Source organism: Alosa sapidissima, chromosome 2, assembly GCF_018492685.1.
Source record: "Alosa sapidissima isolate fAloSap1 chromosome 2, fAloSap1.pri, whole genome shotgun sequence".
NCBI classification, from domain to species: Eukaryota; Metazoa; Chordata; class Actinopteri; order Clupeiformes; family Clupeidae; genus Alosa; species Alosa sapidissima.
The window spans coordinates 39762760-39780259 of NC_055958.1; the positions used below are offsets into that span (position 1 = coordinate 39762760).

Here is a 17500-nt window from a genome sequence, read left to right on the forward strand (position 1 = left end):
CAGCGCCCTATATGGCTCTGGGGGTAGTAACATTAAATGTCCCTTATTGTGATGTCCCATCGTTTCTGACATCAACACACACAGACACACACAGACACACACACACACACACACACACACACACACACACACACATGCATGCACAGTCCTGTAAAATTCCCCAACAAACAATGCACCAGTCCAGACTGTGACCCTTAATGTCTAACAGACTGGATGGCATTTTGTGAGGGAAATGGAGCATTTGGAGATATTTGTCTCTTGTTTCCCAGTCCTGCTCTGATGCAGCTCTCTCTCTCTCACACACACACACACACATACACACACACACACACACACACCACAATCCACCACAGGAGAGGAGGGAGGGTTGAAGCTGAAAATGAGTTAGTGAGGTTTTGAGAGAGAAAAACAGACAGCAAGTTTCTATGAGAAGCATGATGGTCTCTCTACACACAAACTGCTGTTTTCCTTCACGCACTGCAAAGGGCAGCCTGGGCGAAGAGTCCTGGTCCAGACGCAGAGAAAGTCCGCTGTAATGATGTCCAGTCATGCATGTGTGTATTTCGGCGCTAGTTTCCCTGTTCCCTCTCTCTCCCCTCTTCCTCTCCTCCTGCTCCTGCTCTCTCTCCCCTCTTCCCCTCCTTCTCCCTCTCCTCCTGCTCTCTCTCCCCTCTTCCCCTCCTTCTCCCTCTCCTCCTTCTCCTGCTCTCTCCTTCTTCTAACCCCCCTCTCCCCTCCTCTTTCTCTCTTTCTCTCACGTGTTCCGTTTGTGTCTCGGCTTTTGTTCTCTGTCGTTGTCTCATCAGGTGTCCATTCCATTGCGACTCATCTGTCCTGTGTCTTTGGGGTTTGGCTCGTTTGTGTCTCGTCTCTGTTCTGTGTCTGTCTCATCAGGGGTTTGGCTCGTTTGTGTCTCGTCTCTCTGTTCTGTGTCTGTCTCAGCTGGGGGCCCACTCGTTTGAGTCTCATCTCTCTGTTCTGTGTCTGTCTCATCAGGGGTTCCACTCATTTGTGTCTCATCTCTATGTTCTATGTCTGTCTCATCAGGGTTTTGGCTCGTTTGTGTCTCATCTCTATGTTCTATGTCTGTCTCAACAGGGGTTTGGCTCATTTATGTCTCCCAGCCAGCTGTCTCCTGAAATGCTTAAAACGTTAATTGGCCAATTGTACCACTAGTGTCTGCCTATGTGATGGAGGACTATTAAACCATCAAGCAAATGTGTGGTTGTGTGCACGCTTGCATGTGTGTGAGTGTGTGTGTGTGTGTGTGTGTGTGTGTGTTTGTGTGTGTATATGTGTGTGTGTGTGTGTGTGTGTGTGTGTGTGTGTGTGTGTGTGTGTGTGTGTGTGTGTGTGATAGATGAATTAATGCTGTTTCTGTGTCCTTAAGCAGAGGCAGCATGGTCCCTTGGGGAGGTCAACTCTGGTCTCCAAATATTACGCACAGCAAAGTCTGGCAGCTTTTACCTCTCTCTAGTTTCTTTTTCTCTCTCTCTTTCTCTCTCTTACACACATATACACACACACACACACACACACACATACACATTCTCAGCATAGATTCTTATCTTCCGGGCCAGTGGCACTCATTATCCTCTATGTCGTTCATTTTACCCTTCATCTCTCCTGCTCCTGCTCTCTCTCCCCTCTTCCTCTCCTTCTCCCTCTCCCCTCCTGCTCTCTCTCCTTCTTCTAATCCCCCTATCCCCTCCTCTTCCTCCCATTCCCCCTCTCTCTCCTCTCTCTCCTTCATCCCTCTATCCCTGTTGACTTCTGCAGGGATGGCTGGTTTAGCTCGCCAAATTAAAAATATGCAAATGCAATGCCTTCAATGAAACACCTTTTTAACTCCAGGTCTGGTCTGGGAGTGTGTGTGTGTGTCTATGTGTGTGTTTTAGTCAGAGAAAGTGTGTGTCTGTGTGTGTGTCTGTGGGTGTGTGTGTGTGTGTGTGTGTCTGTGAAGGAGATAATTATTATACATTGAGAATGAGTCTTTCAATGTGCTTCAGTGGCCAGACGTGAGACGTTAAACTTCTGCACAAATAACTGTAAGGCTGAGGTCAGATTTCTCTGTGTGTGTACGTTGGTGCATGTGTGTGTGTGTGTCCTGACCTGTCACACAGTGTGTGTACGTTGGTGTGTGTGTGTGTGCGTGTGTCCTGACCTGTCCTACAGTGTCTGTGTACGTTGGTGTGTGTGTGTGTCCTGACCTGTCCAACAGTGTGAGTGTACGTTGGTGTGTGTGTGTGTGTCCTGATCTATCTTACAGTGTGTGTGTGCACATTGGTGTGTGTGTGTGTCCTGACCTGTCCTACAGTGTGTGTGTACATTGGTGTGTGTGTGTATCCTGATCTGTCCTACAGTGTGTGTGTACGTTGGTGTGTGTGTGTCCTGACCTGTCCTACAGTGTGTGTGTACATTGGTGTGTGTCTGTGTCCTGACCTGTGCTACAGTGTGTGTGTACGTTGGTGTGTGTGTGTGTCCTGACCTGTCCTACAGTTAGCTTCCACAGAGCTGATGTGCGTACTGATAGAATGGAGGCTTCGCTCTCTTGACCAGAGGAGCACGTCATTCTGCTTATTGCTTTGTTACAATCTGTGCTTTGCTCGTTACCTTTCCAAATCATTTCCATTACACAACCTGTGTGTGTGTGTGTTTGTGTGTGTGTGTGTTTGTGTGTGTGTGTGTGTGTGTGTGTGTGTGTGTGTGTGTGGTTTCCATTACACACCCTGGCACATGAGCCCCAAAGCTGTTTAAGAGTCCACTGATGGCTCATCTGAATGCTCTGTGGCAACAGCTTCCCAAATCACTGGCTGGAAAATGACGCCAATTATGTGCATTTAGCATGAAAGGGAAAAACGTTTCATTTTTGTTTTTGTGCACAAGTAAACTATCCATGCAAGCAGCCAACCACTGTGACACAGCAGCAGCGGGGCGCCCCAAATGGCAGTTCCACTGTAATTAATATGAACTTTTAGGAATACAAATGAGCTCTGTATAGACTGTGTGTGCAACATTTAAAGCTGTCGCTGGGCTTGTGCGTGTGTGTGTGTGTGTGTCAGCATAGGCTTTGTGTGTTATGTTTAAAGCTGTTTCTGGGCTTGTGTGTGTGTGTGTGTGTGTGCGTGTGTGTGTGTGTCAGTAGTAGGCTTTGTGTACTATGGTTAGAGCTGACACTGAACTTATGGTGAATGTCAGGTTATGTTTATTAATTAATGTCTCATTTGCAGTTGAAGTTTATGGTCAGATGAAAATTAGATGACAGGTTCCATATGCAGTTAAAGTTTATGGTCAGATGAAAACTAGATGACATGTTGTAAATTATTTATTGGAAAGGCTTCTAAAAATGCCAAAATGAAATATGCTGGCAGATAATAGTGAATAACATGACTGTAGTATGCATTCAGAAGTAAAATGAACTGAAATGAACTGGGCCTAGGACCGAACCATGTGGGACCTCTTCTGTAATGGAAGTCACATACACATGACCTAAAACCTAAAACCGAAAACGACAAACATACTATCAGGTTAAATCATCAGCTACATCATCACAAAGCCATGCCTACCCAGATAAAAAAAACAGTATATAATTTTCCAATTATGCAATAATGCTTGTTGATGTTGGATAGTTAGCAGATCATTTTCAGATGTATGGTATTTATTATTTATGGCTAAGTACACCCGGACCTTGTTTGGCATGGTGAAAATGTCAAGATTAAAATATAAGTCTCTCTCTCTCTCTCTCTCGCGCACACGTTGGTAGTGGTGCGTATGGAGGTGCCCATCTGAGTGTTGGTAGTGGTGCGTATGGAGGTGCCTATCTGAGTGTTGGTAGTGGTGCTGGTGCCCATCTGAGTGTTGGTAGTGGTGCTGGTGCCCATCTGAGTGTTGGTAGTGGTGCGTATGGAGGTGCCAATCTGAGTGTTGGTAGTGGTGCGTATGGAGGTGCCCATCTGAGCGAGCAAGATGGCTGGCATGGCTGGCATCAGGACAGGCACCTGCTGGATCCATTAGCCGGGGCAGTGGAGCATCGGGCCAATTAGTGCCAGCCCTGCCCGCCTAATTACACGGGAAGAGCTGTGGGAGAGGGATTAGTGTGTGTGTGTGTAGGGTGATTTTGTGTGTGTGTGTGTGTGAGTGTGTGCAAATGTTTGCTTGTTTGCGTGTGTGTGTGAGCGTGCGTGCGTGTGTGCATGTCTCTGTGTGTGCGTGCATGACTGTGCATGTGTGTGTGTGTGTCTGTGGTGTGTGTGTGGGTGTGTGTGTGTGTGTATATGTGTGTGTGCGTGTGCGTGTGTGTTGGGTGGTGATTTGCATGTGTCCAGCCCGTGTGGAAAAGGGATCATTAGAGTCATGGGGTTGAATGTTATATAGGAAGACTGGAGGGGGACATCCTGGACAAAGTCAGACCCATCTGGATTTGTCCTGTGTGTGTGTGTGTGTGTGTGTGTGTGTGTGTGTGTTCTTCCCATTTCTCTCCCCCCTCTCTCTCTCTCTCTCTCTCTCTCCCTTCTCTCCCCCCGTGTAAAGGCTGAGCTACACCAGGCACGTATCTGAAGTGTTCCGTTCGTGTGTGTGTGTGTGTTCTTCCCATTTCTTCCTCTCTCTCTCTCTCTCTCTCTCTCTCTCCTTCTCTCTGTCTCTCTCTCTCTTCTCTCTCTCCCTTCTCTCCCTCTGTGTAAAGGCTGAGCTACACCAGGCACGTATCTGAAGCGTTCCGTTCGCGTAGCGTCCGCTGCAACAGTTACCTTCCACTGTAATCAATGGAAGTAGCTACACCAGACGTGATAGTGGTGCGTACGTTAAAAAAAAATAGATCAGTCTTTTAAAATGGATTTTACGCGTTGCGAACGGAGCGCTTCAGTTACGCACCTGGTGTTGCTTCGTTGTAAGACCGTCAGCCTGCTCCGCTCCTCCAGGATTGCTGGCCCCTGGGCCCCCCTGCTCTGCCCCCGGGCAGCAGCTCTCTCTGGGCATGGGCCTTTGGGCTCGCTCCTGCCTCAGCATGGAGACTTTCCACACATTTCATCAGACTGAACACATAGAGCAATGGTGATAGGGAGCATGTGTGTGTGTGTGTGTGTGTGTGTGTGTGTGTGTGTGTGTGTGTGTGTGAAGAGCTACTGTAACACACACAAACAGCAATGGGGGACTGAACTGGAAATGATGATTTAGCCTGAGGATGATTCCCCTGAGGGTGTACACAGTACTTATCAGAGATTATACCACCTACACACACACACACACACACACACACACACATACACACATACACACACACACTCTCTCACACACTAGAACACTGCTCTCACACACTAGAACCAAAGATTCTATAATTAACTAAGATGAATCATAAGACGATTCACAAATGGAACGAAATGGCACTAGTTCCGGACTCCTAAATAGGCGTGTCAAAACATAAACTTTTCTCTGAATGAGCAATAATAACATACCGTAAAACTCCAAATAATAGCCCGGGCTTTTATTTTCCCAAATCACCAAACTGCACCGGCTAGTATTAGAGACAGGCGTCTATATGAGACAGGCCTTTAATTCCCTTGACACAAACTTTTCCTCTGCAAAGATGGAAAATATTATCGAATTAATTATTTCAAACACACTGAATGTCTACCTATATAACTAGGCTATCTGATGACAATTATGGATCATCATGTTGAGATGTTGTTCATTGAGTGAGATACAGTAAGATCCAAATAGCGGGGATAGCCAGAACAGATGAAACACGTTTTAATCAAACGTAATTTACAAAGAGATCGTATCACACTGAAAGCTCATATTTTGTCACTAGCAAATAGCCTATATCGGCCCTTTGTCAAATACAGTTGCATCATCAGCCCTGACCAAAACCGTTCAGGAATTATTTATGCAAAAGTGGAATGTGCGTAATATTTCATTATCCCTCCTTTGGCACGATTGAAACAGCATGAGAGACCATGAACCATATCATTTCTCCCGCATTGTATTTGCCAAATTTGACAACAGTCTACATTTCAAATCATAGCCTACTTCCACGCGGGGAACATATTTTTGACCAGGGGTGGTGAATAACACAATAATCATGGATCTCCGACGATTTCTCTCCCAGCTTCGAATTTAGACAGCTAAATACGCCATTTCAGCGCCGTGTATGAGTAGGTCTAAGAGTGAGAAGTTTTATAATGCCCTGGGCAGCCACATTCCACTGCAACGATGCGCAGCACTTGCCACTCCGACTCATCAATAAAAACTGCACGCACACACACCAGACCCATTAGAAGCGCACTTGACTTTACATCATTAACCTATTTCAGTATATAGCCAGAAAATGTCCGTAGACGGGCTCTGATATAGCCTATTCTAGTCTAAGGTAAATTCCCTTTCTGGCTTCTTTCTCTTTATCGCCATGGCAGTACGCATTTAGAGTAAAGAATAACGTTTGCGAACCCTTCTGGTTTTGTTGCCAGCATAAAAACAAGCTACACACTAGAATACTGCTCTCACACACTAGAATACTGCTCTCACACACTAGAACACTGCTCTCACACACTGGAGTCTACCCAACCCAGCCAACCACAGCCTGATGCCCACTCTGTTAGGGGCTATTTGTGCTCTGATAAAGACACTATATGCAACTCATACTCTCTCACACACACACACACACACACACACACACACACACACACACTAACTTGCACAGACACACACACACACACACACACACACACACACACACACACACACACACTCTCTGCCGGTCTTCTTTGAGTGTAACTTTTGTCCTCTTTTGAAACTGAGAGCTGATGACTCACTTGCAGCCCCAGCTGAAGAGGTGCGGAGACTGTGGGGGCAGACACTTCAGAGAGAGAGAGAGAGAAGGAAGAAGAGAGAGAGAGAGAGAGAGAGAGGGAGGAAAAGAGGTAGAGAAAGATAGAAAGAAAGAGGGAGGGAGGGAGAGAGATAGAAAGAAAGAGGGAGGGAGGGAGGGGTGAAGCTGATGTTTGTGTGGAGAGGCTGGTGAAGAGAGGACGCACAGAGAGAAGTGAAGAGGAGAGGAGGATAAGAAAAAGGAGTGAATAAAGGAGGATAAGAAGGGAGGATAAGTAAGAGATGAGTGAAGAAGAGAGGATGAGAAAGGAAAGTGGGAGTAAGAGAGGGATAGAGAAAAGAGAGGAAAAGTGGGGCTAAGAAAGAGAGAGGGAGAGAGAGGGGAGAAGGGGAGAGAGAGGGATAGAGAGAGAGGGGGAGAAGGAGAGAGAGAGAGAGAGAGAGGGGGAGAAGGGGAAAGTGAGGGATAGAGAGGGGGAGAAGGGGAGAGAGAGAGAGAGAAAGAGAGAGAGAGAGGGATAAAGAGAGAGGGGGAGAAGGAGAGAGAGAGAGAGAGAGAGAAAGAGAGAGAGAGAGGGATAAAGAGAGAGGGGGGGCTTGTCTCTCATGTCTTATTAGGTTGCGCTTGTCTCCCGTGGCGACGCGTTCCGCCAAATCACAGAGCCCTAAAAATACCGCCTCCGCCTCCCTGGGGACTACTGGCACATGAGTGACAGGAGAGCTGAACACACACACACACACACACACTGTAATTGCGGTCAATGCTGCAGATGTGCCCCATGTCCGCCAGCTAGAGGCTCCACTTACCCCACACATCCCACACCTCCACTTACCCCACACCTCTACTTACCCCACACATACCACACCTCTACTTACCCCACACCTCCTCTTACCCCACACATCCCACACCTCCACTTACCCCACACCTCTACTTACCCCACACCTCTACTTACCCCACACATCCCACACCTCTACTTACCCCACACATCCCACACCTCCACTTACCCCACACATCCCACACCTCCACTTACCCCACACATCCCACACCTCCACTTACCCCACACCTCTACTTACCCCACACCTCCATTTACCCCACACATCCCACACCTCCACTTACCCCAAACCTCCACTTACCCCACACATCCCACACCTCTACTTACCCCACACCTCCACTCACCCCACACATCCCACACCTCTACTTACCCCACACCTCCACTCACCCCACACCTCTACTTACCCCACACATCCCACACCTCCACTTACCCCACACATCCCACACCTCCACTCACCCCACACATCCCACACCTCTACTTACCCCACACCTCCACTCACCCCACACCTCTACTTACCCCACACATCCCACACCTCCACTTACCCCACACCTCTACTTACCCCACACCTCTACTTTCCCCACACCTCCACTTACCCCACTCTTCTACTTACCCCACACATCCCACACCTCCACTTACCCCACACATTCCACACCTCTACTTACCCCACACCTCTACTTACCCCACACCTTCACTTACCCCACACATCCCACAACTCTACTTACCCCACACCTTCACTTACCCCACACCTCCACTTACCCCACACCCCCACTTACCCCACACCTCCACTTACCCCACGCATCCCCCTACATACACATACAGAAGAGCACAGCAATATGTACTTTAGATTGCACACCAACACAACAGCAATATGTACTTTAGACTGCACACCAACACAACAGCCTCACAACAGCAATATGTACTTTAGACTGCACACCAACACAACAGCAATATGTACTTTAGACTGCACACCCATACAACAGCAATATGTACTTTAGACTGCACACCAACACAACACCAACACAACAGCAATATGTACTTTAGACTGCACACCAACACGACAGCCTCACAACAGCAATATGTACTTTAGACTGCACACCAACACAACAGCCTCACAACAGCAATATGTACTTTAGACTGCACACCAACACAACACCCACACAACAGCAATATGTACTTTAGACTGCACACCCACACAACAGCAATATGTACTTTAGACTGCACACCAACACAACAGCAATATGTACTTTAGACTGCACACCAACACAACAGCCACACAACAGTCTGCACTACACATTCCGTGCCCATTCAATTGGGTTGCTCAGTAATCTGGAAAACACAGCGGCTCTTTAAACCAGAGGGGAGGGGAGAGGGACTGCTCATGGCATAGAATAAGTAGACTGGGTGTCTGCCTTGACCTTGACACTGACCTTGAGCCTGTAGATGTACACAGACCTGTCAAATTCCCCTCAGCGGCGCTTGTCTCCTCCTCAGGCTTCTCAAAGTACACCGTAGGTTGTACCTCGACACTCTGCCAACATTGAAAGAAATATGCGACATTACTCTGTGAGTAATACAAGTTTGGAAACCCAATCTCTGGTTTCCAATCAACAGACTCCACACATGTTTTCACAAAACAGTCAAAATCTTCCCATTGCCCTTGCATTTTTTTCAAAGGAATGTGGGGATGGGAGTCACTCAGCTTAAAATAGCTTTTCAAGGCAGGGTCTAGATCTACCACCGCTGCCGATTTCGTTTTACTAGTCAATGTTCCACAAATAATTAACTTCAAAACATTTCCGCCATCGTTAGTCCAATTCAAATACTCATCGTCAGAACTGTGGTCTGTTGCCATTGTACAGCGCAAAGACTGGGGAGATTCCCCTCGACCAATTCACTTTACCGGTGAAGGCTGGATACAATCCTGATGCACACACTCAAACACAGTCCGTACAAGCGTGATGTTAGTCTGAAAGAAAGAGAATGCAGAATTGAGTGCAATGCCAGTGGGGGATAAATCAAGGGAGATACTTAATTTACACATTAAATCTCTTCCTAATAAATTCTCAGGACAACTATCACTAAGCAAAAAACTATGTGTCAACTCCTTATCACCATAACTGACGCAAAGAGGTTGAGATAAAATTTCAGTGGCTGTCTGGCCTGTTACGCCTGTTATATTAATCGCTCTATTACTTCTGAGGTTAGTGAACAGGTGGCCCAGAGTGGAAATCTGAGCTCCTGTGTCCAACAAGAATGCAATTCTCTTATCTTGAATTTGAAGATGTATTTTCGGAGAGGAGGTGGGGTTTGTCGTGAGCTGTGGAAAGGCAAACAGTTCATCATTATCAGTGGCTATGCATGCATCAGTGTCAAACAATGGAAATGAGAAAATAATGAATCGGTTGTCATAGCAAAACATGCTGAACGATCCCCGTGGAGTCCCGGTGCCTCCTGGTGACCGCTGGCCTCATCCTAGGGCCGGTCTTCTTCGCGGCGCGTCCACGCGGGGAAGTCAGCACGCTGGTTGTCTTGGGTGTCATTTCTTTGGTTGTCAGAGCGGTCGTCAGAGCGTCCGCCATTTCTCTGACCATTTTTGCTTCGGCAGTCCTTAGCGTAATGGCCTGGTTTATTGCATGCATAACATACCACTCTGTTGTCTGAACGGGATCCACGTCCTCGGTGGGCGCCATTTCCTCTCTGTTTTCTTCCTCCCCCGCCTCCCTGGCCTCCTCACAGCTCCGTATCATTCTTTTCCTTTTTCTTAACACAGGTTACTTCAAAATTTTCAGCATAAGACAACAATTCAGCAGCTTCACACCTTTTCCAATTAATGCAATGTTTCACCACATAATCTCTTACTTCTGTCCGCAGACCGTTCAGGAAGTGTTGTCTCATCAGGGTCTTTCGTTGTGCTTGGTCTTCGGTGCCTGCGTGGGCCATCACGGCCTTGGACAAACGTCCCATGAAGTCGAAAGCTCTCTCTTCAGAGCCTTGTTGTAACGCCATCTGTGTCCAATCGACCGTGTTCGGGAATTTCTCCCGCAGGACCCCGTAGAGAGTGTTTAGGCAGCCTGCAAAGTTTCTCTTACCATCTTCCGATGTAGGGTCGACCCCTGGGGCGAGACTGGGAGCAAGTGTTTCTCTGAGATCTATCCAGTAGGCGCCCACGATTGGTGCCAGTATTGCCGACAATTCCACGGGAGCTGGATTGTACATCTGTACAATCTTTCCGATGGCACTTATGAATTTTTCGATTCCCTGTTCCGGTCTTGGCAGGGACTTGGTCACGGCCGTCAGTTCGTCTGGGAGCCAAGGCCTAGTCACAGTCATCATTCCGGTTGGACCTGGCACCTGTATCAGAGGGAATTGGGAAACAGTTGAGAGTATTTGTGGCAGTTGTTGGATTTGTATTGGATTACCCAGTTTATCATATTGTAGCCGTTCTGGGTTTTTGTGAAGTCTTTTTCCTGGTGCTCGAGCAAAGTCTTCTTCATCTTCGTCGACGCTCTGTCCCTCAGGGCCAAGCTCAGGTGAACTTATTTCCTGGACCGTCGTTGAGACCTTCCTCTTTGGAGTGGAGGTGTCACATGGCCCTGTCCCTCCAACTGCACCCTGAGTCTCGGTGGAAGTCGACACCTGATGGTCTGGGTCAGGAATGTGCTGGCCTGATGAGTGATCTGGACGATGAGGCGAGGGGGGTGGCCCCCTCCCTAGCCCTTCGTCCGGAGCTGGATGTGGGTCTTCGGCTGCTGGTGCTGGTTGCGGTGGCGCAAACGGCCAACAATTATCTTCTTCACGATAACGTGATATCTGTGGATACATATAGACTGGGGGAACAGGGTTAAGGGGGGCAGTGTTTCCTGGGGGAACAGGGTTAAGGGGGGCAGTGTTTCCTGTCTTGCCACATCTCCACGTCTTGGCTGTAATTATCTTCTTCACGATAACGTGATATCTGTGGATACATATAGACTGGGGGAACAGGGTTAAGGGGGGCAGCTGGGGGAACAGGGTTAAGGGGGGCAGCTGGGGGAACAGGGTTAAGGGGGGCAGTGGGCAGTGTCTCCTGGGGGAACAGGGTTAAGGGGGGCAGCTGGGGGAACAGGGTTAAGGGGGGCAGCTGGGGGAACAGGGTTAAGGGGGGCAGTGGGCAGTGTCTCCGCGTCTTGGCTGCTGAGCTGAACTTTGTATTTCCAGCTTCTTTTCATTTCTTAATTGCTGCTCCGCTGCTTCTCGTTCCCACATGTCAAATGCATTTGGTTTGAAAGGCTTGACCTTGTTTGCCATTATCTCCCTACGTTCCTGTAGGCAGGCTACGCTCAGAGTGCCTATTAGGGGAAATTTCCCCTCTGTCCAACGATGCCACCTAGTCAATAACTGTACATCTACTGCTTCTGCTCCATATTTGTTAAACAATTCTTAAGCAGCCTGGGTCTTTAATAGCGATGGGTACCGTAACTGACTTACTTTTTTTCTGCACCCATTTTGTAAATCTCTATGGAGTTGACAGAAAAATGAAATCCTATAATAAAAGAAAACTTTTAGGAAATATTCTAGTATCCCCTCTTATTTGCTTTTGGAAACCAAAAGAAAATAAAAGAAAGAAAAAGAAAAGTTTTTTTTAATTTTTTTTTTTATACGTAATAGAAATATATCAATAAATAAAATGGAAAATCAGTAATCAGCCATCAATGTAATCAAAGGGCAACACGCAGGAGGAGATGGCAGAAAAGTAAACAAAGTAAAAGATTATCAATCACCCAATCCGGCACTGACCTCAATAGAAAAAAGAAACAGATACAGAAGACAGTTCTCCAAACCAAATTTAGCATGTTCCTGAGAACAGCGCAGGGTGAGAGAGGGAAAAAGGAAGCCTGATTGCAGAGAGAGAGAGAGAGAGACAATCAGGACCTCAGTAGCAAGAAATGTAATGTAACACTAGGATTATTGTCAGAGACAAAACTATCAACCACATTCCAAGAGGAATATACTAGAATACAGACAGAAAGCGCTATGACTAGATCATCATGAGTGTAATTAAAATCAGAGAATGCAATAGTAAGATAGTAAACATCAGCCATAAACTATGAAGATAAAGTCTTTGCACTGTATTTTTTTTTTAGTGTCAATGGCACAACCAACAGCTTCTGTAAAATAAAAGAGACGGATGTGAACAGAAAATAAACAGACACTAAATATTCAAGCTTGACAGAATCTGGTACTGTGTGCCAACAGCCCCGTGATCCTGGCTAAGGATCACCATGCGCATACAACAAAGTACTGCAGTCGCTCTCTGACCACAAGCGTTGGACCTGGCAAAGGTCCAACGACAACAGAACTGGATGAAGTATCCAAAACAGAGTTCTGAACTCACCACCGGGCTGACAATCGGGTTCCGTATTGCACTGGACGTCCAAGCTGCACGGCAAAACTTACTGACAGCGAGGCGGATGCTCAAGACAAAGCTTACCAGGTCCTTTGTATTCAGGACCTCCGGGCCAAGGGCCTCTTTTTTAGTCAGACGTCCCGTCGCACGGCTGGATGATCAGTGTCCGGACAAAGAGCCCCCAAGTGTAGGAACTGAAATTTGTCTAGGGATTGTTTCAGAAATGAAGTCTCAGTCAGCCAGGAGTCAAGTCAGAAATCTCAGAGAGCTTTATTCACGAATCTGAAGACCTACGTCGTGTTGCTAACAGACGCAGTCTGATGTTACAAACAGGGAAACACTTTTTATACCTCACTGACAGGTCAGACAAGACATGACATCTCCATTAATGGTACGCAAACTTGTTTACGACATAGTTACCCAAGAGTCAACCATATCTATAAGGCTATATCCCATAACGACCAAGGCCCATGGAATTCAGTCAAGTTTGACCCCAAGACAGTAAATAAGGTCTTAGGGCGCCAACCGTCGAGAAGAGGCCTACCCAGCCTCCTTCGAGGACACACACACACACAGCATTGACACACACGCATACATCCATACAGCATGGCATACACACACACATACAGCAAGGCTGCACTCATGCGCTCAGCATGACTGCACATACACACACAGCAGGACTGCACACTTACACACTCAGCATGGCTGTGCAAACACCTTGAACATGGAATTCCACAGTTGTTACCTCATAAATCTCTCCTTCACTTTCTGCTTACAGCAGCGTCTCTTTCTTCAGCTTTGCACAGACCACACCAAAAAGAGCAAATGGTTGAATATAGCCTGCACTTAAATGGAAACACCTTTAAGGCCAAAATTTCTTACTACACTGCACACCAACACAACAGCCACACAACAGCAATATGTACTTTAGACTGCACACCAACACAACACCCACACAACAGTCTGCACTACACATTCCGTGCCCATTAAATTGGGTTGCTCAGTAATCTGGAAAACACAGCGGCTCTTTAAACCAGAGGGGAGGGGAGAGGGACTGCTCATGGCATAGAATAAGTAGACTGGGTGTCTGCCTTGACCTTGACACTGACCTTGAGCCTGTAGCGAGCGAGGGGCGCAGCAGTAATGCAATCACAGGGCTGCTATTGATGGTAATGGCAGCGCGGTGTGGGTAATCAGCGCGTGATATGCTCCGCTGTTGGCACTCACAGAGCACAGGGCACAGCTCATCATCTGGGCTCGCTCTGACACAAGACAACTCTGATTATGAAGGAGCATGTCAGGACCATATTAGGGCCATATCAGGACCATGTCAGGGCCATATCAGGACCACATCAGGGCCATATCAGGGCCATATCAGAGCCATATCAGGGTCATATCAGGGCCATATTAGGGCCACGTCAGGACCACATCAGGGCCATATCAGGGCCATATCAGGGTCATATCAGGGTCATATCAGGGCCAGATCAGGGCCATGACTACCAAGGCCTGGTGCAGGCTATTTCAGTGGCAGACGTGCACTGTGTCTGCTGCTGACGCAGGAACTGTGTTGTACTAGATCACTCTCTCTGTGTTGTACTGGATCACTCTCTCTGTGTTGTACTAGATCACTCTCTCTGTGTTGAACGGGATCACTCTCTCTGTGTTGAACTGGATCACTCTCTCTGTGTTGAACCGGATCACTCTCTCTACTGCTGACTAGTTGCCTACACACACGCTGCATGTAGTTTTAATTAAGATGGGAGTTGTGTGGTAATTGTAGAACTGCTCCGTGGGATCCTGTTTTTTACACGGCACTGTAATTAAGTAAAATATAATTATGGTGCGATGCGAGAAATTGAAAACCATCGCTATATGTAGGGGAGGGATAATTATTAGCTTGGCATTTTCTCAGAGGACAAATATTAATTACTAACATATGTGAGAGATTGCAGGGTCTCTTACTCAATCACCATCATTCTCTCTCTCTCTCTCTTTCTCTCTCTCTCTCTCTTTCTTTCTCTCAGTCGCAGTCTCTCTCTCTCTCTCTCTCTCTCTCTCTCTCTCTCTCTCTCATCTCTCCCTCCCTGTGTTGATGTATGCAGCACAATGCTAATTTCCTGTCTGTCTCTTCTGCTCCCCTCTCATGTTCCAGGATCACTTTCTGCCACCTGCCCTTCCAGAGTAAGTGGCTGTACGTGGGAACGGAGCGTGGAAACACCCACATCGTCAACATCGAGTCCTTCGTCCTGTCCGGCTACGTCATCATGTGGAACAAGGCCATAGAGCTGTGAGTAGCACCCCCCGGCACTAGCTCCTAACAGCTCACTATCTACAGTCTGCTCCTAGTGCTAGCCGCTAACAGCTCACTATCCACAGTCTGCTGGGCTGTAGCACCTAGCGCTAGCCGCTAACAGCAAACCACCCACAGCCAGCAGGACTGTCACACCTAGCGCTAGCTCCTAACAGCTAGCCCCCCACAGCCAGCAGGGCTTTACACAGGGTTATGAGTAGCACCTATAGTCGCTAACAGCTAGCCACCCACATTCTGCATCACTCCACACACTCAGGGTTGCTGTGTCACGCGCTCTTGGCTCAACACCTCTCGGGGACTAAATCTCTCGCTCTCGTGGAACACGAGCATATGTCACTCCGGTCCTCGATACCCATCCCTACACACCACTCACTGAAATACCTCCAGAACACGCTCAGGATGCATATGTCACACCGGTCCTCGATAAGCATCCCTACACACCACTCACTGAAATACCTCCAGAACACGCTCAGTATACAACAGCCCCTCAGTGTCAACCCTCAACCCTCAACACAAATACAGAAACAAGCAGAAGATACTTTATATTATGAAACTGTGTCATGGAACTCACTTGACATGTCACATGCCTGGGTATGTATGTCAGATGCTTATTATTTGCATGTCTATGTATAACCATCTATAAAGATGTCATAGTCTTCATAGCTAAAAGTGACATGGCAGTCTTCATAGCCTGATACACAGTGCCTTGATGCTATCAGCAGTGATGTCAGCTTTCAAAGTGTCTGATGTGAGACTGTTCACAGATGAATCAGACACAGCAGCTGCAGCTCATGAATCGTGTCACTTTTAGAAGTCCACAAACTCAACAGGCTACCATGTCACTTTTAGAAGTCTACAAACTCAACAGGCTACCATGTCACTTTTAGAAGTCTAATTGCAGGCCACTAAATATCCGGGCCTAAATGAGGACCTTGACTTCAGAGTCTTTATTTGAATTTTTGCTTGTTTGTGTTTTTTTGTTTGTGTTTGTTTTGGGTTCACTCTCTACATATTAGTTTTTAATTTGACAATAATGTGTCTGAATATTAACTTTTCTGTATGCATGGTTGTATATACGACATTTATTTCTCACAGGGATGTAAGGATGACACCTGCTGGTGGTTGTATACTCTTACACTCATCACCTGACTAGCACATCTGCAATGTGGAGAGTCCTGATTGGTTGACTTATTATTTAAAAAAAAACTCTCCTTTTCTGTTGAGAACTATTTGACTCCCTGATGAAGGCTTGTTTGCCGAAATGCGTCTGAGTTTTTTTTAAAGGTTTAAATGTAACCAAGCCAACAAAATAAAGGCTTTTTAACCTTTGACAATTGAGATTGCCTTGAAATCCCCTGTTTTTTCTCAGGCTACCATGTCACTTTTAGAAGTCCACAAACTCAACAGCCTACCATCGTTCGAATTACAGGGGGTACTGGGGGGCACTATACCCCCCAATGAAGACCCAGTACCCCCCAAAGAGACAGAAATATCAGTTTTGGGGGGGTCAGATAATTTTTCTGATATTGTGAAAAAATATCATTACAGTTGGCTACAATACAAGTCAACTCCTATTTTCACTAGGAAAAGTTTAATGTAAAGCGATTTCAGACACCCCTATTATGGACCGTACCATTTTTAACCACCATGGCGCTAAAAGAGATAGAGAACGACTTCAACTTCTCAAGCAAGTGTCAACGACGTTGAATGACAAAACGCTAGATTCCTCCAGTAGCCTAAATTCGGTTTGCTGCTGACGTGCATGGGTAAATGTAAGTTGCTAGTAGACGTCTAGCTTGTTGAAAATGTGCTATTTTACAACCTTCATGTATTAAAGTGTTTTGTTCTTTCATAGCTCATGTCACGTCTTCATAATTTAATTACCGGCTACTATACCTGCTACTTACTTACCCACTGAGGCTAGTAAAGTGGACCTTGGTTAGTTACCAAGGTTAGTTAGCAAGATAATTCTCTATTTAAATCATTTATTATTTTACATTGTGGTGAGGTAAAATCGATTGTCATTTCCAAGGAGATGAACTCCAGTCCATAGCCTAGGTGTCCATTGATTCTCATTTTATCTTGAATAAATTATTGTGCCCTTTTGAAATTAGTTTGGCACAGATCCTGTGTTGTTTTTATTATGCA

At 46.7% G+C, this 17500-nt stretch overlaps 1 protein-coding gene across 1 annotated transcript in view; it reads left to right on the forward strand.

Moving 5' to 3' along the window:
* Positions 1–17500, forward strand: part of stxbp5l (syntaxin binding protein 5L) — a 165143-nt gene that overhangs the window by 62524 nt on the left and 85119 nt on the right. Inside the window, 1 exon segment of the mRNA XM_042071187.1 lies at positions 15194–15328. Coding sequence (XP_041927121.1) covers positions 15194–15328 — 135 coding nt within the window.